The sequence below is a fragment of the Syzygium oleosum genome, unplaced genomic scaffold (assembly GCF_021117445.2).
Source record: "Syzygium oleosum isolate NSW1041296 unplaced genomic scaffold, Sole_v2.1 Sole_v2.23, whole genome shotgun sequence".
Classification (NCBI taxonomy): Eukaryota; Viridiplantae; Streptophyta; class Magnoliopsida; order Myrtales; family Myrtaceae; genus Syzygium; species Syzygium oleosum.
This window is the reverse complement of record NW_026607507.1, coordinates 5777749-5798370: the sequence shown is the minus strand read 5'-3', so window position 1 is coordinate 5798370 and position 20622 is coordinate 5777749. Positions and strand designations below refer to the sequence as shown.

Below are 20622 nucleotides of genomic sequence, written 5' to 3'. Positions count from 1 at the left end.
GATCCCCGATTTGTTCAGATTGATTGCTTGTCCCGAAGCGAAACAATATTAATTTAAGATATTGGCCAGATTCTGACACTCCCCAATAGTCCCATTCAGGAAGAATATCGCATCATCGGCAAAGAGTAGGTGTGACAACGTAGGGCATGTTCTATTCAGGCTTATCCCCTTTATACTCCCCTCCTCCATCGCCTTTCTCAGAAGGGCAGAGAGCACATTGGCCATGATTATAAATAAGTAAGGAGAAAGTGGATCACCTTGTCTAATTCCCCGGGAAGGTTGGAAATATTATAAAGGCTCCCCGTTTACTTTGACACTAAAAGAAACTGTGGAGATACACTGCTTCACCAAAGACACCCATTCCTCACAGAAACCCATTTTCAGCATGCAGGCGCATAGGAAATCCCATTCCACTCTATCATATGCTTTTTGCATATCCAGCTTGAGAATCGCCTGAAACTTCCGTTTTCTTACCCTAGTTCTCAGTTGGTGTAGGATCTCCTGGACTATTAAAATGTTATCCTGAATTTGCCTCTCGCAAATGAAGGCGCTTTGTTCTATTGCAATAAGGTTCGGGAGCCAGGGCTTAAGGCGGTTCGCCATTACCTTGGATATGATCTTGTAGCTGAATTTACACAGGCTAATGGGTCTGAATTGTGTGATACTTTCTGGGCTGGAAACTTTAGGGATGAGAACTATATGTGTTTTGTTGAGTTCTGGGTCAAAGATACTTGATTGGAAGAAGTTGCTTACTAGCCGATGTAGGTCATGTTGAATGTCCTCCCAATGATGATGGTAGAACTGACCCTTCATCCCGTCGGGTCCCGGTGCCTTTGCTGCCCCTTGCTGAAAGGTCGCCTGCTTTACCTCTTCTAAGGTCACCGGCGCCATTAATGCCTCATTCATCCCATCTTGGGCAGGAAAAATGCACTGGTCTAATATCGGTTCGAAGTTCCTGGTTCAACAGTTTCGTACAGGGACTCGTAAAAACTGGCGATGTGTTGCTTCAGTCCATTTGGTTCACGACACCAAAGATCATCTATTTTCAGCATTGATATTTTGTTCCTTTGTCTGCGCTGAACCGTGGCGGCATGGAAATATTTCGTGTTTTTATCTCCCCATTTAATCCAGTTAATACGAGATCTCATACCCCAATATAGCTCTTCTTGCCTCCACAATTTCTCTATTTGCTGTTTGATTTGCTGGATTTCTTCTCTGCTGGAAACACCTAAACCTGAATTTGTGAGGGTTATAAGTCTTCTCTTTAATAATTCAATTCGGTTATGGGCATTGGAGAATTTCTTCTTACTCCACAATATCAATGCTTCAGTAGTCTTTTTCAGTTTGCTCCCGAACGCTACTGAGATGTTTTCCGGTCCGCTCCATATGTCCTTCACCAACTCCTTACACTCTGGTTCCACTAGCCAAAACGCCTCGAACTTAAATTCCTTTTTCCGCTCGGTCATCCTTGGGGAGAGAGACAAAAGGATTGGGCTGTGGTCGGATCCTATTGCAGGTAAGGCGTAAGCTTCCGCGTTGGGGAACCGCACTCTCCAATTAATGTTACATAGGACCCTGTCTAACCTCTTCCGCACTAGAGCTTCTCCATCCCTGTTGTTCGCCCAAGTAAATGCGCAGCCCTTACTTTCAATGTCCATGAGTGAGCATCTATTTAGAAAATCTCGGAACGCGACTAGCCTGTAGTGATCTGCAACACTACCTCCCACCTTTTCCCAATGGTACAGGATTTCGTTAAAGTCCCCAACACAAATCCAGGGGAGGTTATTAGCTGAATATAAAGCTTGTATTTGATTCCACAGCTAGAGCCTTTCCTGAAAATTTGTGGGGGCATGTAGGAAAGTTATGCGCATTAGATCTCCACTGTCTTGGTCTCTGCACGATATATCTATAAACTCTCTAGAGCTGTTTTCCACAACTACTGTCGCACTATCAGTCCACATCACAGCCAAACCACCAGCTATCCCTATAGGGTCCACTATTTCCGAGTATTGGAATTGGATTCGCCTCCTAACTCTGTCCACGACTGATCTCTGGTTTTTAGTTTCCTTAAGGAAAACTAAATCGGGCCTTTCTTGAGCCACTAAGGCTCGAAGATGCTGGACTGTCAGGGGATTGCCCAGCCCCTGGCAGTTCCAGCACAATAGTTTCATATAACCCCCGGTGGCTTATTAGGGCTAGCCACCAGAGCCCGTTCATTTCTTCCTTCCGCCAAATGGATTGGAGCATCAAGGAGTGACTCCTCGTTAAAGGGTCGGTTGAGAAGCTCACGCAGTACAAGTGGGATTACTTTCTTCTGTTTCTTTGCTGCTGCTACCTTCTTAAAAGATTTCAGATTGATCTTCTCCTTCCTTGTGGTCTTCACTGACTTGCCCTTACTATCCGAATCAATCTGGATCATTTGGGTGTCTTGCTTGGTGTTGCATTGCTGATTTTCGCCTCCCAATTCTGTTAGTGAGTTCCTTACCCTTGGATTTGCTACATGTGGCTTATCTCCAAGCAACCCGGCTACTTCCTTACCCTTTGTTCTAGGCATTACCAGCTCCCTTGGGATTAATTCCCTTGGCGTTTCCGGAATAATCTCATCATCCTCAGGCAACAGAATATTTTTTCCATAGAAGATCTTCCAAAAGGGGCTGTGTTCGCGTACTTCCGCTCTCAGCCATTGCCCGAATTTACCCCTAGTATTTTCGTTGAGCCTCGACTCCTCATACGGAACTACTTTGCAGTAGGTAGCGTAATGGCCTATCCTCCCACAAGAGTAGCAGAAATGTGGGAGTCTTTCGTATCTAAAGTCCACCCAGATTTTCTTGTACTCTAGATCAACAATGGTTCCTGTTTTCAAAGGCTTTGAGAGGTCCATATGGACCCTTGCTTTGCAGCTCTTGTGAGGGCCAACTCCTTTCGATTCGAATTTCACTTCCAAAACTTTGCCGATTTTCCCTGCCACCTCCCGAACCACTTCGTCAGATAACCTCCCTCGGGGGATGCCTACTAAGTGTACCCAAAAAGCACAGTGTGTAAACTCATAGCAATGGTCGGGAGTATCCGGATCACCTTGTTGGAGGACAAGTAAGTTACTAGAGAAGGACCATGGGCCTATTTCCCATACTCTCTTTTTCTCCTCTATCGAGATAAACGAGAAAGAGAAAAACCCCGGCTCAATCAACTCACACTCTAACTTGTCAGTTTTCCACGCTCTCTTCATCGTATTTAGAAAGGCTTGATAGTTCACATTTGGCTTCGAATACAACTTCCCGTACAATGTTAGCTCACATTCTTTTTGTTTTTCTACAGGGATATCGCCTTTTAATAACACTATATCATCTTCTGACCAAAGGTTCCCCAGCTCTCTACACAGAGCAGCCAAGCGAGCGTCATAGCCTACCTCACCTTCCATCTCAGCTACTGGGAAAGAGGGAACAGACTATCCTACTCTGACTACCACATCTAGCAATGTGCTTGAACGACCCTCCCCTGTTTGATGTTGGGAAATCTGCACTGCTAGAGGCGGCATCGACTATAGCTCTTTGCTTGAGTACGATGGCGTGAAAAACATGGCTGTTTCAACTTTATATGAACACTCCTTAGACAGCTGAAAGCAGGGGAGAGAAAGGTGGTGAAGGAGGGTGGGATGATTTATTTACTGAGGCAGGGTTGTAAATTGCGTGGTTTATGAGGGTATATGGGAGGAATATTGAGAGAAGAATGCGTGAAGGGATGGTGAGTAACACCTGACCGACGAAACGCTTCCCGAATCTGTGACGTGGAAGAGGAAGCATTGGGTCCAAACGCAAGGTGGCAGGCTACTCCATCACTATGAGCTTCCCGAGACTTCCTTGTTCCATTGACTCGGGAAGGGGAAGCTTGGGTTAGGGCACGAACAAACAGGAGGATTTTGGCGAGTAAGATGACTGGGGATAAGAAGAGGTTGGGATTATCTTGCGGAGAGGTTGGGGATTATAGTAGGGTTGAGGATGGAACGGGGTGAGTTAGGGTTTGAGGGTAAACCTATCACAAAGAGGATAGGGAGAGAACTCCTCTTGGGAGAGAATCATTCCTAACTCAAGGTTAAAGATGAGCTTATCTTCGATGTCTTGGTCAGTGATGATCTTGAGGAAGCTAAAAATGGAGTCGAAAAGCACACACAAAGCAAGAGAGAGAGCGAAACTCTATAGAGAGAGGGGCAAAAATCCACGTGGATTGGATTTTTTAACAAATACGCCAACTCAGCTTATTTTTTTAATTATAAAAGCCACGTAATTATTTTGGCTAGAATTTCTCGCCGTTGGCACTTAAGTGATTGTTTTTCTCTGATTTGACACTTAAGTGAGTCGGTGAGAACTTTTGGCACTAAAGTGAGCGCTGTACACAACTTTTGACACTTCTAGTGTCCTTCTTCCCAAGTTTAATTATAAACGCCACGTAATATTTTTGATCGAAATTTCTCGCCGAAGGTACTTAAGTGATTGTTTTTTCTCCGATTTGGCATTTGAGTGAGTTGGCAAAAACTTTTAGTACTAAAGTGAGCGCCATATGAAACTTTTGGCGCTTTTTGTGTCCTTATGCAAAAAAAGAGAGTAGGTCATTGTTTTCTTATGTGAGACATTATATCTTAAAGTCAATACTTCCATTAAAGCCAATAATAGAAATATAACTATCTTGTAGAAACTATCTTGAAAAGAAGGTAGAAGGATACTAAAAGTGTCAAAAGTTGTGCTCGGCGCTCACTTTAGTGTCAAAAGTTTTCGACGGATCACTTAAGTGCCAAATCGGACATAAAACGATTACCTAAGTGCCTCCGACGAGAAATTCCGATCAAAATGATTCCGTGGCTTTTATAATTAATTTTTTTTATCCAACTTTGGCATTTTTATATTACAAATGAGTCCATGTCAGATTTTTATATTAAAGACTGAGTCGCCTATCTCCCCCTCCTTGCTGGTTTTCATGTTGCTCTTAATCGCATAGTTGAGCTTCGATCGTCGGATCCCGCCGATCCGCTCCAATCAACATCACATCCGGCGACCTCGTCTTCTCTCCCAGTAGGAACATCATATCCTTGAACCTCACTTTTCTGCAACAGCATCGAATCAGGTCTCTCAAGGGAAACGCTGCTACTGGGGTCTGCTTCTCGGTGTCTCTTGCCCTTCAGCGATATCCAACTCTTCTTTCTCACTCGTCTTTGCTATCACAACTCTCCTCATCGTCAATTTGAGTCTAGTTGGAGCTGTTATGGTTGCCGTTGAACACCATCCAACGCCATTTTTCTTCATTACCTTATTTCGCCATTTGGTATGGATTTCTACTAATGTCATATTATGGAATCAAAAACTTACTCTAGTTTTGCATATAAGATCCTCACCTAAGACACTCATCATGTGTTCGACGGAATGCCGAAACCAGATTTGCATAAATTTGTCTAAGATTATGGATTAATTGGAGCGTGTTTCACATGTCTCGTGCGGTTAATACTTCTCATTAACTTGGCATTGTGACGGAGTAGCAAGCGTCGCGGGAAGCATCAACTAGAGTTGGGGTTGGCTCGGCACAACAGATCAGGGAGAGTGGGGGTAGCAAGATCTCTGGTGTGGCGGAATAGCAGCTGAGCCGTGGATCGGGGAGCCGTGGCGGAGAGGGAGGGGGTCGTGGCCTTCGGGTTTGGCTGTGACTTCCCCCTCTCTTTTCTCTCTTCCTCACGTGTTTCACTCTTGTGTTCTGAGAAAAATGTTGCTGACCTCTCAATTCAGAGGCATAACTATGTATTTATAGTTTTAACCCAGGTTTATCTCACTACCGCGAGCTTAAATTAAGCCCTTGTTCAATGTGATGGGCTCTAATAACCTAAGGCCAACTTGTATTTAAACTTCAATGGGCTGGAATATGATCAAATTAAGCACAATTAGGCCCGTCTTGCCTTGAAATTTTTGGCCACAATGCTCTCTAGCCTGGTTGAGTTTAGCTTGATGTGCGGGCCAAATTTGCGCAACTGATTTGGGTTTATTTACCACTTCCGGTCCGAAGCAAAATGCAACTAAACTATATGCTAAGCAATATAATTTTAACATTTTTGTCTAGGGTTAAAGATTAATTCCTAGTTTTCTATGTAATTAATTTCGAAATGATTAATCAAAATTTAGGTGTCAACATATATATATAGGTGATAGTTTTTTATCTAAAGAACTCATCTTAACTCATAGTTTTTTTTTCGGTCAAAACAAATTTCCATCCATTACCGAAATGATACATGATAGGATATCTCAAAAGTCACAATAACAAAGCAAGCCCACAAAACTCCAAAACAAACCAAAAATCAGAAATCAAGGCATATCTTGAGATAATCAATCGCTCGTCTTTCAAGAATAGATCTGTGACTGCATCCAAGCAAAAGAATTGACGGCCGATCACTGAATCACACAGCATCATCAATGATAAGCACACACCGAGATCTCCATCTATAGTTACGGTTTTGCCTTTCGGCAGTGTGCGCCTAGGTTCGGCATCCCCAACATCATTACTGTACGGGGACAACATAAACATGTTGAAAAAACTTAGATTTGATACTTGTGATAGCAAGCTCTGTAGCCAATGCGATGCGCCAAAGCTTGTAACTAAAACACGTTGAATGAGCATAGATTTGACACCGAAACTGCTGTGAACACCATTAAAACTGGAGGTGGAAAACTTAATCATTAAAACTCCAAAATCTAGAATTAGATCGGAGAGAAAAGCTCCCTAATATAAGATCCGGAGAACAAAGCTCCTAGATCTAAAACTAGATCAAAAGGAATATAAGGAAATGAAAGGAAAAACAGCTAGGAGGGGAGGGAGCGATCTAGGTCAAATCCCTCCCTTCCAGAAGTGCTAGAGATGAAAAAAGATTCAGAGAGGGAGAGAGGGTAACTTTTCAAATTCGAAGAGTATGGCATTTAGAGCGCATATTAACTCATAGTTGAATGAAGACTAAAATTCATGTTATTGAAAAATTGCATAATCACAATCCTGGCAACTCATGCTTGACTGACTTTTCAAACATTTCATAATAGCAAAATATGTATTACGTATAAAGAAAGTTAGGGAAAATTACCAAAAAAGTCCTAAACCTTTTGCAATTGTACCAATTCAGTCATAAACCTTTTTTTTTGGCCATTTCAGTCCTAAACCTTTTACAATTATGCCAATTCAGTCCATCCGGCCACTTTTGGCCGGCCGGCGCTGACGTGGATGCCGGCCGGCTGACGTGGCATTATTTTAATATTTTTTTTCTTTTTTTTTTCCTTCTTCCCCTTGTTTGGACCAGCCAGGGGGAGGCTCGCCGGCGAGGCCTACCTCGCCGGCCATGGGCGAGGTCGACCTCGCCTGACCATGGCGAGGTCGAGCTCGCCGGCCATGGGCGACGGCGAGGCCTCGCTCAAAAACCTCGCCCGGCCATGGCGAGGTCGACCTCGCCGGCCATGGTCGAGGCCGAGCTCGCCGGCGACGGCGAGGTCGAGCTCGCCGGCCATGGGCGAGGCCGAGCTCGCCCGACGACGGCGAGGCCTCGCCCGGATCCGGCGAGACCTCGCCCGGATCCGGCGAGACCTCGCCGTTCTTGGGCGAGGTCGGGCTCGCCCGGCGGCGTCGAGGTCTCGCCGGATCCGGGCGAGGCCTCGCCGTCGTCGGGCGAGCTCGACCTCGCCCATGGCCGGCGAGCTCGAGCTCGCCCAGAGACGGCGAGGCCTCGCCCAGATCTGGCGAGACCTCGCCGTCGCTGGGCGAGGTCGACCTCGCCCGGCCATGGTGAGGTCGAGCTCGCCGGCTATGGGGAAGTCGAGCTCGCCGGGCGACGCAAGGCCTCGCCCGGATCTAGCGAGACCTCGCCGTCGCCGGCGAGCTCGACCTCGCCCGGCGACGGCGAGGTCTCGCCGGATCCGGGCGAGGCCTCGCCGTCGCCCATGGCCGGCGAGCTCGACCTCGCCATGGCCGGGCGAGGTCGACTTCGCCCATGGCCGACGAGCTCGACCTCGCCATGGCCGGGCGAGCTCGACCTCGCCCATGGCCGGCGAGGTCGGCTTCGCCATGGCCGGTGAGGTCACCTCGCCGGCGATCCTCCGGCCAGGGGGAAGAAGGAAAAAAAAAGGAAAAAAATATTAAAATAATGCCACGTCGGCGCCGGCCGGCGTCCACGTCAGCGTCGGCCGACCAAAAGTGGCCGGATGGACTGAATTGGCACAATTGTAAAAGGTTTAGGATTGAAATGGCAAAAAAAAAAGGTTTAGGACTGAATTGGCACATTTACAAAAGGTTTATGACTTTTTTGGTAATTTTCCCAACAAAGTTATCATTCATATTTCTTTATATGTCTAATTTCATTAATGATTTGCCACAGATTAGCGCATTGCTAATAATATCTAATGGATTTTGGAGTAACCAAGAAATTAATCCATCAATTCCCATGCATAGCACGAGCTTGCTAGATGTAATTATAATCCAATCAACTTGTTTTGTCGAAAAGTGTTGAGGAAATACATTTCAAAGCATGGATCGATGAGTAAATCAACAAAGGGTATAAATAGTCCTTTGTTAATTCTTAAACAGGAAACGCAAACCAAGAGAAAATTAAAAATGTGAGATTGGAGATAATCATGTCAACCATGTAAAGGTAATGAAATATTAAAAATAGGAAGAAAAAATTGAACTATTGGTTTTCTTTGATTGATTGGCGGTCTCTTCTACAAACTACAATTGAAGTATTTATATCTACTACCGATAGTTATCAACGATTAAAAAAGAAATTGAATATACCCTATGCAATTCTTACAATTCAGCAATCTCTATTACCAACAGTTACTAAAAAATGAACCACTCTACCGCTTCAATGATTGCTTCTCCTCCGCTACTTCCACAGTTGTCTTTTCCACTTTTCCACAATTTTCACTATCAGTTGCTCATGAACTTCTTGGCTCCACTACTCTACGATTGCCTTGAGTTCCCCCTTTAACGAATATCTGTCATGCAGTTGCATCCAAAATTGTTGGCTTCAATACTTGGATGGTTACTTCATTCCCACTCTGTCAACGGAGCCTTTTTGTCACTTGAGTCGACCTTTGTTTGTCAACATTCTACTCACTGACTTGGTAATTTTTACTCGTATCCTCTGTCAGCTATGATAGATAAGCGGCAATGAAAAGAGTGAATGGAGAGCTATTTTTATGGGAGAGTTAATTAGCAAAACTAATCTTTTAGCTCGAAGAATCCTTTAACTGTTTATTTTTATTCTACTCATTCCATGGAACTGTTGATTGACAAAGGCAACAATGAAAAAGCATAGTATGAAGACAAAGCATGTAAAAATTTACTTCTTCCACTTCACGATTTAAATCGAAAGACGGAAACTAATACTTTGCCGCTTGTCAAAGGGTCCACTACGTGAGGAACAGAAAGACCTTAAGTTGGAGACGGAATTTCCAGCCTCTACATGTTAGCTGAAAGAATTACTACCTTGGCATATCCAAAGTGACAGGTAAAAAATGCTTAAACCATTTGAGCGCAATTAATCAAGTTTTGAAGGCTCGTCAACAAGTTGTGATCCAACGATTTTCCAGTTTCCCACTCTAACAGCTTTGAATCGACTTACCTCACTCGATTAGTTGCAGCATTCCCAGAAACAAAACTTACATATTAGCTCACATTCTGCGATTTTTTTTTGCATTTATAAGCCGCCACACAGCTGAAAAATTTAAGCAAGCCAAAAGCCAGATGCTTAAAGCTCACCCGTAACCCAGCAAATCCACAACGTACCAACTCTTGTTCACCAAGAAGTGATTTATAAGCTCTCTTGCCTGCAAAATACATCAATCAATCAGCCCATCCCACGCGAAAAAAGTAAAACCATAAGGAATAGAAAGGACCTGGTTTCTTGGATTTAACTGTAACTTCCTTCTTCCTCTGAACCAGAGCATTGATATGCCAAGACTTGCCCCCATTAGACGGACCCATAATTGCAAACTCGGGCCTCCCATTTCGGGACAATCCTTGGCCCTCCCACTGCTCTTCACGAACTTCACTTCCTTAATCTGGGCGTGACCCTCGGCCGGATTGACCCTGGGCAGGAAGAGGAAAACTTTCCGAACGATCCGGGCCGAGTCCGAGGCTGTCGGGCTCGCTGTTTTGAATGCGAAGGCATGGAAGCAAGGGCCGTGGTGGGTGGGCTGCAAGAGAGGAGGGGTCTTGAGAGAGAGCGAGAAGAGTAGGGCATTCGGAGATGGCTGAAGTGAGGGTTGAAGAAGAGAGGTCAAGTGCAGAGTGAAGAGGTGATTTTGCAGTGTAAGGCCATTGTCGGACGGAGATGATTTGCTTTGCCTAAAGGGGAAGCCGAGGAAGCGAAGAAAAAGAGAAGAGGAAGCGAAGAAGCAAAGGGAGAGAGATTGTTTTATCAGTAAGGAAGCCTGCTTCAACATTAATGGAGGGAGAGAGAGAGAAAGGAGAGATTCCAAAAAATAAAATTTAAAAATGAAAAATTTTGAAGATGCTCACGTACCCTTCAAGGGAAGTAATTTAATCATACTATTTTCTTTATAATTTATCAGTTCTGGTGACTATGGTGGCATCTGGGTAGCTTCCAATTTTTGCTATATTGATCATATGATTAGTAGATGGTTTAGATGGGTCAGTCGAAAGCTACATCTCGCGTTTTCTATGTTGGTACACACAATAGAAGCAAGGAGAAGATTCTCGTCTAACCTATTGCTAATAGCTAGATTTGATTAATTAATGAATTTGAACACTAACTAACGCTCGAGCCACGACAGAAGTCCTTGCTGGATGCCGTGAATGAGAAAGTTTGCGTCCCATGTGATTCTTCTTTTGGTTTTGAAAGCTCCGACGAGTAGATGCCATTTGGACACGTGATGATCAGTGAGTGGAGTGGCCTCTCACTAGGTTGGAAAGTAAAGACTAACTAATATTTCTCACTTTTCTTTAGCAATTTATGGAGTGATGCGGCCGTCTTTTTATTTGCCCTCGCTCCATGTCACCTAAATCCGAGAGACATATAGTACATTCCGATCAACATGTCAAATTTCTAACAACTACTATAGATAGAAGCTAAAAGGGCGGACTTTTTGGGTTGGAAGCCAAACTTTGTGTTCTTTTGTGAGATACTTGATGAAGTTCGGATATAATTAGACTTTATTGTTAGAAGAAGTAATTTCACTAAATCGTGAATAACTATTGTCCTAGATTGTGACTTAGGTATGGGACTCCTTCGTTCAACCAATCAATAATAGAAGCTTCAATTAGAGCTCATTCATGTGCAACAACCATCATAGCAGATTCTCTATCTGTGGGCGTGGTACGACACAACGTACGAGGGAAAGGGAGTTTGGTGGTGTCTTAGTTTGAATGTGAGACAAGTCCTACAATTCAAAGCCACCCTAACCAAACTCATATCGATCTTGTATCAGCGACGCCCTATTCATTAGGGGCAGCTGGCAGCTGAATAGCCTGAATGTAGCTTTTTTCGGTGGTGCGTCTCCCATAGTTGCTACCCGTGATTTTTGTGATATTTGCAATCGATAGCAAACGACCTTCGGCTTCGAGAGCGGAGATCTTCGAGCTTGGGTATTTTATACGACGTTCGGTCTATTTCTTATACAGTGCTTTGCATTTATTCCTGACCTGACGTCGCAAAGACGTTCTAGGGCATTTTCTTACTGTTCATATTCGATGGTCTCCGGGAGAATTGTTTTATTATTTTAGATACTGATTTGATAAAAAGAAAAGTGAAAAATTCTAGGTTTTTCACGATAATTGGCCTAATAATTGTTTCTATTTTGTCCACTATTGCTAATTTACTTTTATTAGTTATCTTAAACGAGACAACATATTTTATTTAATTTTTTAGTAAAAATTAAAGTCGGAAGATGCATAGTTAGAGATATTCACGATATTTCCTTAATATTTCATATCACTTGAGATTGTGTATTTATCTTCTTTGACTGTACATATCTCCGATTGAATAATCTTGTTAGGCTCATGTACTCTTCATTACGAGATACACAAAAATATACATAAATTACATAATTCTCTCTTCCACATATTTCTTCTTTTGGTGTGGAGATTTTTGTGGGAAAAAAGGACACCATGAGTACCATATAACTTTTTTGATCACTTGAGTGCCACATTAATGGAAAATTGATCACTACAGTGCCTCTGGTGAGATATTCCGGCAATTTGTTCTACGTGGCTTTTCTAGTGAATTTTTAAGTCTAACATGGCATTTAAAAAAAAAATTGAAGTCTATACAATGGACGGGAGGACATGGCTCTTGTGGGTAAATGAAGCCAAATGAGAAGGAGCCAAAGAAAAAGACCCCATTTTAGCTTCGGCTTCGATCGTCTTAACCAACAAGAAGGACCGAAAGCATATCGAGAGTTAAAGTGACTATCTTGCTTAGCCCTCAACATTTTTTCATCTGTTTCCGTGATAATTGATGGTAGATTTCCCGATTTTGCCTTAATTATGGATGTCATCGTATGTGTTGGAATATTTAGATATTAAACCACACTTTTATCTAATAGCTTAATTTTTTAGAATAGTTAGTACTGATCTCATAAAATCTAATATGGTATCAGAGGCAGTATAATCCCTTTTGTGAATGTGCATCCTACCTCATCAGTCAAATTCCACGTGCCCTTATAATGTGGCTTGCAAGTGAGAGGGGGTGTTGAAGTAGTGTCCTACATCACTTGACCACGGGTCCTAAATGCTCTATTTATTAATTTTTATAAATGATACAAGCAATCATTTTTAGGAAAATATTTTTCAAATGATTCATTTTCTGCGAAGCAAACAGAGCCTAAACATGAAAAACAATTAACAAATAAGAAATTACTAAAGATTTTTAGGTATTCAAGCTATTAGAACAAATCTCCTGTTATTTCTTCTAGTGCTAGAAATTTGATCTAATTTCGAAGAAGAGACCATGGCCGGGAAGGTACATCAAATGGGAAAATGGACATGGAAAGACGAGCATCCTCAAGCTTTAGGTATGTAGAGTTCCATCTAGTGTCTTTTTACCCCTCGTCGAGTATGACTATGATACTCAATCAACAAATTTTAGTGACTTCCCTCGTTGAGCTCCTCACATATATATATTTGGTCGAAAGCTCCTCACATATTTGAAACAGTTAACTTTTGGAGGTGTCATCACCCAACACCTTCTGGTGGTGATCACTTAAAATACCCACGTTGGAGAAAAGATCAACGTGAAATGAACCGTTCGTTACACATCCTATACTAATTACAGGCCTCAAAAGAAAAAGAAAAGCTGACAATCAATAGATTTAGTTTTTGAAACATTTTTCTTGGCCGCAGAATTGATTGATTGTCATAGTACTGGTTTGGTATTGTGTGCCGGCCATATATATTAAAGGTGCAATAAAATGAGGATCGCGGCTTTTTCATTCCTACTAAGGCTAAAACACTTCTTCTTATAATGTTTTGACAATATTAACCTTTGTGGGTTCCGCTTTTTTTAAGCATTCTTCAACTGCTTCTCTTCTTTCTCTTTTCTGGCAGGGCCACTTTCCTTCTTCTCATTTTTTTCTCTCTATGTTCTCTCTTTCTAAAATATCTCTCTCATGTCAATAATCTGTGTTGAAGCCCTAATTTGCATAAACCTCCTCTTCACCCAACTAGTCTTCTTCCATCTCATGGCAAATTTAAATTATCCTATTTCGCATCAAACTTTTCGATTGATCGATCAAAAAGACAAGAAAAAAATCATTAAAGATTCAAATCCAAGAGTTGAAGCCCTGGCCCAAAAACTCTTCAAGCTCATAAGCAATCTCTACTTCTTCGACTTTATCTTCTTGGTCATAATTGTCACTGCTATTGCCGATTCGCCATCCCCTACCCGCCTCCAAATACGTGGTTCAAATCTCCCCTCTCCCACTAAGTTGTTTATGCAAACCAAAAATGCAATCGGCAAGGATTTGCCCCTCATCGTGCTTGCGATCTCTCATAATTCCGCGCCGATCTTAATTACCAAGCTACCGCCGCCGGTGATTAAGAGGACTGAAGAGGTGATTGCGAACTCAATTCTTAAGTCCGAGCCCTTATGCGATGAGGTGGCCCTATTGCCCGTCAATGGTTCAAATCCCCGTGTTCTGATAGGCGTAAAGTTCAATGCGGGAGCCAGGATATCAAACTTCGGTTAACGATTGAAAAACCGATGACTACGACGTGATCTGGACGACAAGTAACAGAGACTTACCACAAAAGAGAGTTTTTTTTTTTTACATATTCCACCAATGCTTGAACCATGACCAAATTTAAGAACTTAGGGAGAGAAGTAACGAAGGAGGAAAAGGGAGAGAAGTAAAGAAAGAGGAAAATGGGACCCACGAGAAAAAATAAAGAAGAAAACAAATGAGACACCACAGCCAAAAGAAGGACCCTTAAAAAAGATGGGACCCACAAGGGTTAATATTGTCAAAGCACTGTAACAAGGAGTGTTTTAACCATGGTGAGAGTGGAAAAAACGCAGCCCTAAAATGAAGGGCAAAAACCACCGAAAATCCTAAGTTATGCTGACACATTTATCCTAAATTTTTTTGTGACATTAAAAATAACAAACTTGTACCTGTGTGACATATTTACCCGCTGTCAAAGTTTCGTCAATGAGAACCATTAAAAATTTGCCTACATGGATGCTGGAAAGCAAACGGTGTTGGCATGATGCCCACGTGGCTTAAGTGAAATAACAACGACGTTATTTTGACTAAAAACTCATCTGACAGAATGTTGATGGAAGGTAAATGTGTCACATATATACAAATTTGGGATTTTCTATGTCACAAGAGAAATGTCACGGTAAATGCATCACAGTGGGTATAGTTTGGGGTTTTTGATATCACAAAAAAAGTTCAAAGTAAATGTATCACGGTGGGCATAATTGGGGGCTTTTTGTGACGTTTTCCCTAAAATAAATTTGTGGTTAAAAGAAACAAAAAATGCTCGAGGAATTGAAATATAAACGTGTGCATATAGAAACAAAAATAAATCATCTAAAATTCTATTAAGGCCCAATCTGATTAAACTTTAATTTTTTAAACTCATTTTCACTTGGCCTTTTTAAGTGTTTAAACAACCTATATACAACATGATTGTAAAAATATGAGTCAAAGAATGGGCTTATGACCCATGTTGACACCTCTATTTTTGAAGCGCGACATTTTTATTCATCCAAATCAATATGGTGTGTCGAGGACAACTGTTTTGGAGCAAAATAAAAAAATAAGAACATAAATTACAATGCTTAGAGAATGGCTTGCGTAAATAGAAAATTTTGCACCGAAAGCAACTACAAACTTTTCCATGACTGGGCCTCCACAACAACCCCTATATAAAGGATGGTTAGCATACTAAGTGAATCGCAACAAATTTCGCAATGGCTGTTCCAGCATTGGTCACAGCTTTGAAGATTGAAGATAAAGAGATTGTGAGACGTTCGGCAAATTGGGAACCTAACATTTGGGACTATGGCCTTTTGCAGTCACTCAGTGTTGATTACACGGTAATGATTTTTTTTTCAACACAAAATCCGGCCTAGCTTAAGAACTACGGAAAATATTCACATCTGCTCCTGAATTTCATGTGCCTAGGAGGATAAATATACGGAGCAAGTCCAAAGGTTGAACAAGGAAGTCAAGGGTATATTCGACAGGGAGATGAATCAGGTAGCCAAGCTCGAGTTCATTGATGCGGTTCAAAGACTAGGACTAGGATACCATTTCGAGACGGAGATCAAGAACGCTCTAAGTTTCATCTACAACACCGAAGTTGCTCAACTTTTGGACGATCTCTATGCCACTTCCCTTCGATTCCGGCTACTCAGACAACACGGATACACCGTACCGCAAGGTAGTTGCCAACTTTTTAACCTTTTGTGAATCATGTTGACGCATCAAATTTTACCGTACCATTCCTTTTGCTGGACGTATAGATGTGTTTCAAAGGTTTATGAACAAGACGGGCACATTCATCGAATTGCTCAGTAAGGATGTGAAGGGGCTTCTTGGTCTTTATGAAGCTTCTGTCCATGGATTGGAAGGTGAAACCATACTTGATGAAGCTAGGAACTTTGCTTCCAAGCATCTAAAGGATCTACACCTCGACAAAGTTCCCGCTATATTAGCGAGCCACGTGAGTCACGCATTAGATATGCCGATCCATTGGAGGCCAAACAGGTTGGAGGCTCGGTGGTTCATGGACATGTACGAGAAACAGACAGACATGATCCCCTCTTTGCTCCGATTGGCTAAAATAGACTTCAATTTAGTGCAATCAGTCCACAAGAAGGAAGTTAGCAATATGGCAAGGTATGCGCAAGCACTCTATTTATAGTTGATAGATGCATTTGACGGGAGGATATAAATTCATGCAAACACCAAACATATAGGAGCGCATTCAGATCGACTTAGTCGTTGTATGGCAAATTTCTCAGGTGGTGGGTTGAACTTGGCGCGAACAAGATGACCTTCTTTAGAGACAGGCTAGTGGAACACTATTTTTGGTGCTGTGCAATGGTTTTTGAACCTCAATATTCAGCTTACAGGGAAATGACGACGAAGCTCACTTGTATGGTGACACTTATTGATGACGTTTATGATGTATATGGGACGCAGGAAGAACTTGAGCTCTTAACAGATTTTATTGTCAGGTTAGTGTAATATGATTACCATCATCATTTTCTTTTGTAACTATTATTGCCAAGAGAAAAGGTAAGCGATTAATTAGTCTTTGAATGACGCGAGGGATAAAACAAATCCTGAGAATTATATGATATAAATTGTCCGATGTATTTTGAACATATCACTTTTTAAATTAGCTTTTTTTCCCCTCAATATAATTGATTGCTTTGGGCGAATAAAGTAATAGTAAGCACTTAACCTTCACTGGTATCACTAAAAGCGTATCCAAGTGATGGTAAATTTTACGAAATGTTGAAATGGTGATATCTTATCTAGGTGGGACATCACAGACATTGATAAGCTTCCTCCAACGATAAGGAATAGTTTCATGGCCTTGTACAACACGACCAACGAAATTGGTTATTGGACGATGAGAGAGCTAGGAATCAACACCATTCCTTACATGCGAAAAGTGGTAATCTCGATTTGCTAAAATCTTTCACCTAACAATTTCTACTTTTGTAACGAAACTTCTGTTTAAACGTTTGAGAATCCGAAAAAGTAGGAGAAAAGAACGTCCCTCGACTTGGTCATTCACACACTTTTCCGAATTTCAATCCTACAGTGGGCGGATGAATGCAAGGCCTACATAAAGGAGGTCAATTGGTACAACAAGGGCACTAAACCAACACTGAAGGAGTACATGGACGTTGGGGTGGATTCAATCGGTGGGCTGATTATGCTGTTGGGCAGCTATTTCCTAACCACGGACAAATTGACGGAAGAGGGACTTGATTACGTGTCGAAAATCCCGAGTGTCATGCATTGTTCTGCCAAAATCCTTCGACTCAACAATGATCTCAGTACCTCATCGGTAACTTACTTTGACGTTTATCCTTCTTGTAAATAATCGCTTTTTAAACATTTTATACGGATCTTGAGACTTATGTTTGTAAAACATCAATGTCGTCCATGCACAGTATGAATTGGCAAGAGGAGACAACTTCAAGGCGCTCGAATGCTACATTAATGAAACCGGCGCTTCGGAAGAGGCCACGCGGGAACACGTGAAGCATCTGGTGCACGAGACCTGGAAGAGATTGAACAAAGACGTGTTTGAGGACTACCCATTTCCTGGGTTCGCGCCTTTTCTCGGTGCTTGTTTGAACTTGGCACGAGCTTCTCAGTGCTTTTACCAGTATGGAGACGGACACGGCCTTCCCGATAACAAAACCAAGGACCATCTTGTGATGGCTTTATTCGAACCCGTGCCCCTCGATTAGGGATGCATTACTGACAATGGTATCGCTGTTGGAGAGAGCCTATAATCTTACGTGTTATTATAAGCTTTCGGGGTGGCTCCGGAAGCTCTAAGACATTGAAACTATTGTAATTGAAGTCTATCGAAGTTCGATGTACGAGCTCCATAAAATTCGCCGGAGAAGCACATGCTATTCCGTGCTCTGTGTTGTGGCTGATAAACGTAATTGATTGTAATATTTGTGGTGATTATCTTTATTATTGTGCTAAATATGTCGAATTCTTTATATTTCGGACAGTGCGAGGCTATTTCGGACCCGTTGGAGTACAGCGGTTGAAGTTGCAATTCGTCCACTAAACCATCAAATAGGTTGAATGTTGATAATTATGAACCATACTGCTATATTTCTATATCGTCCTTTGGTTTAAGTTCATAATCGAAAAACACTACGAAGTACACTGTTGTGCTTTTATGTGATTTTCCTCTTTGCTTTCTTTTTCAATGTGTTTTTCTCCATTTTCCTCTTTCAATTACATGTATATTGTGAATTTGCAGCCTTTATTGGCATCATGTTCTTCTCATAGGGCTCGTTTGGTTATGTTTATAGACACTTTTTTTCTATTTTTCAAAAGCGAAAAATTTATTTTTTACATAAAATTATCATTTGGATGGTTATGGATAAAATCAATTTTTTCAAAAATCAAATCAACATTAATCTATTTTCTTGAGAGCAACACATTTTGTTTTACATAATCAGAAAAGTGATTTTGGTTATCTCTAATTTTATTTAAGTGGAGCAAAACAGTTGTAGATGTCTTTTACTTAAGAATTTGTATCTTCTTCTTTGCTACAAGAAAGATGAGAGCTCTCGGTGTCGTTAGTATTTTTACGAGGGGTTCAAGTTACCAATTCATATGATAGCTGCGTACATTACTGTCGATAGTAACTTCTCTCATATTATGTCATAAGAACTATTAGCATCTTTGAAACTTTTGTTTGTCTTTTGATCACTAAATTTTTTTTCCGTCCGAGAAACATTAAGAATATCATTTTGAATCGAGAGTAGTTCTTTTAATGTTTTAAGGGAATGAACACGCTACTTTCATTAGTTCTAACTAGACTTGTCAAACGAGTGAATTGGGTTGAAAAAGATCCGACCCAAATTGACACATTTAATCTGTTTTGAGATATTTGCATGCAATATAAATCTAGTAACCCATATTCAATCTGATCCAAAATGGGTTTAGAATAGAAAAGCCTAAAATAATATGGGTGTTAAATAGGTTCATAACTTACTTTAGCCCAACCCACCTCTATGACTCCCTCTTCACTCTCTCTCGTTCAGACTCGATTTCAAGCTCGTTTACTCCGTGCTCTCACCTCAGTTTGGTTATGAGTTTTCCTAAATCGGGTTAAATATAGAAGTGTTTTAGCAGTATGGTTCGTGTCGGTTTGAGTTGGGTTTGGGTCGAATCAGGTATGGGTTACTAGATTTGTATTGCATGAAAATTAATCAAAACGGGTAAATGGGTCAATTTGATTCAGACCATTTTCGATCTGATTCACCTGTTCAATGGGTCTAGTTAGAACTAATCAAGGTAGCACGTTCATTCCTTTCAAACATTAAAAGAACTACTCTCAATTCAAAATAATATCATTAATGGTTCCTATGAATATGAGAGAAGTTATTATTGACAATAATGTATGCAGCTATCATAGGAATTAGTAATTTCACCCCTCGTAAAAATATTAACAACACTGAGAACTCTCATCTTTCTTGTGGCAAAGAAGAAGATACAAATTATTAAGTAAAAGAGATCTTAAACTGTTTTCCTGCACTTATATGAAATTAGAGATAACCAAAATCACTTTTCTGATTATGTAAAGAAAAATGTGTTGCTCTCAAGTAAATAGATTAATGTTGATTTTGATTTTATCCATAACCACCCAAATGATAATTTCATGTAAAAAATAATTTTTTTGCTTTTGAAAAATAGAAAAAAAAAAGTTTCTATGAACATAACCAAACTGAGCTCTATGAGAAGAACATGATGCCAATAAAGGCTACAAATTCACAATATACATGAAATTTAAAGTGGAAAATGGAGAAAATCACATTGAAAAATAAAGCAAAGAGGAAAATCACATAAAAACACAACAGTGTACTTCAAAGTGTTTTTCAATGATTTGGAAAACATTTTCCTAAAACTGATTACTTATATTGCTTACATAATAAAAGAACGAAAAATATTTTCATCATTTAAGAAAATGTTTAGACATAAATTATTGTTGATATTGCAATATAAATGATTAATTTTAGGAAAATATTTTCCAAATCATTTCATTTTATGCGAAACAAACGGAGCCTAAATATAACCCTTTTGTGTATTTAAAAGACACGAAAGATTCTCAAACAAGAAGTGGACGTATGTACATGAGTTTGCAGTCGGTATTTGCATTTATTTGATTTTTTTTTTGGTTATAAATTTGATTGATTGATAAACTTTTATCTGTAAGGCTAGTTATGTGGAGAAATCTATTACAAACAGGCGGCGGATACAATAAAAAAAACCCATGCGTCATAACACTTAACGACCACAAACTACCTATAATTAAATATAACTCACCTAAATTCTAGAATGCAGTTCTAAATTTCCAACTTAACAA

The 20622-nt window shown here is 40.9% G+C and overlaps 2 protein-coding genes across 2 annotated transcripts; one reads left to right on the top strand and one right to left on the bottom strand.

The window, feature by feature from the left end:
- Window positions 1-8679: 8679 nt before the first annotated feature.
- Window positions 8680-10481, bottom strand: LOC130134717 (uncharacterized). The gene is made up of 3 exons (XM_056302348.1): window positions 9909-10481; window positions 9772-9839; window positions 8680-9161 (listed from the first exon to the last, which is right to left on the bottom strand). Exons 1-3 carry the CDS (start codon window positions 10455-10457, stop codon window positions 9158-9160), a joined length of 621 nt encoding a protein of 206 aa, XP_056158323.1. The 5' UTR covers window positions 10458-10481; the 3' UTR covers window positions 8680-9157.
- A 4961-nt stretch (window positions 10482-15442) lies between these two features.
- On the top strand, window positions 15443-18210 carry LOC115665424 ((+)-alpha-terpineol synthase-like). Its single transcript, XM_056321480.1, has 7 exons — window positions 15443-15577; window positions 15666-15924; window positions 16007-16382; window positions 16508-16723; window positions 17031-17169; window positions 17320-17568; window positions 17675-18210. The coding sequence occupies exons 1-7, from the start codon at window positions 15452-15454 to the stop codon at window positions 17975-17977; spliced, it is 1668 nt and encodes a 555-aa protein (XP_056177455.1). The 5' UTR covers window positions 15443-15451; the 3' UTR covers window positions 17978-18210.
- Window positions 18211-20622: the final 2412 nt, after the last annotated feature.

Excerpts from the sequence above, each read along its gene's own strand:
- LOC115665424 (XM_056321480.1), top strand. The coding sequence starts at position 15,452 with ATGGCTGTTCCAGCATTGGTCACAGCTTTGAAGATTGAAGATAAAGAG. Across the intron at positions 15,578-15,665 it reads CACTCAGTGTTGATTACACG|GAGGATAAATATACGGAGCA; the intron begins GTAATGATTTTT and ends TCATGTGCCTAG. Across the intron at positions 16,724-17,030 it reads TTAACAGATTTTATTGTCAG|GTGGGACATCACAGACATTG; the intron begins GTTAGTGTAATA and ends TATCTTATCTAG.
- LOC130134717 (XM_056302348.1), bottom strand. The coding sequence starts at position 10,457 with ATGTTGAAGCAGGCTTCCTTACTGATAAAACAATCTCTCTCCCTTTGC. Across the intron at positions 9,840-9,908 it reads AGTTAAATCCAAGAAACCAG|GCAAGAGAGCTTATAAATCA; the intron begins GTCCTTTCTATT and ends TGTATTTTGCAG.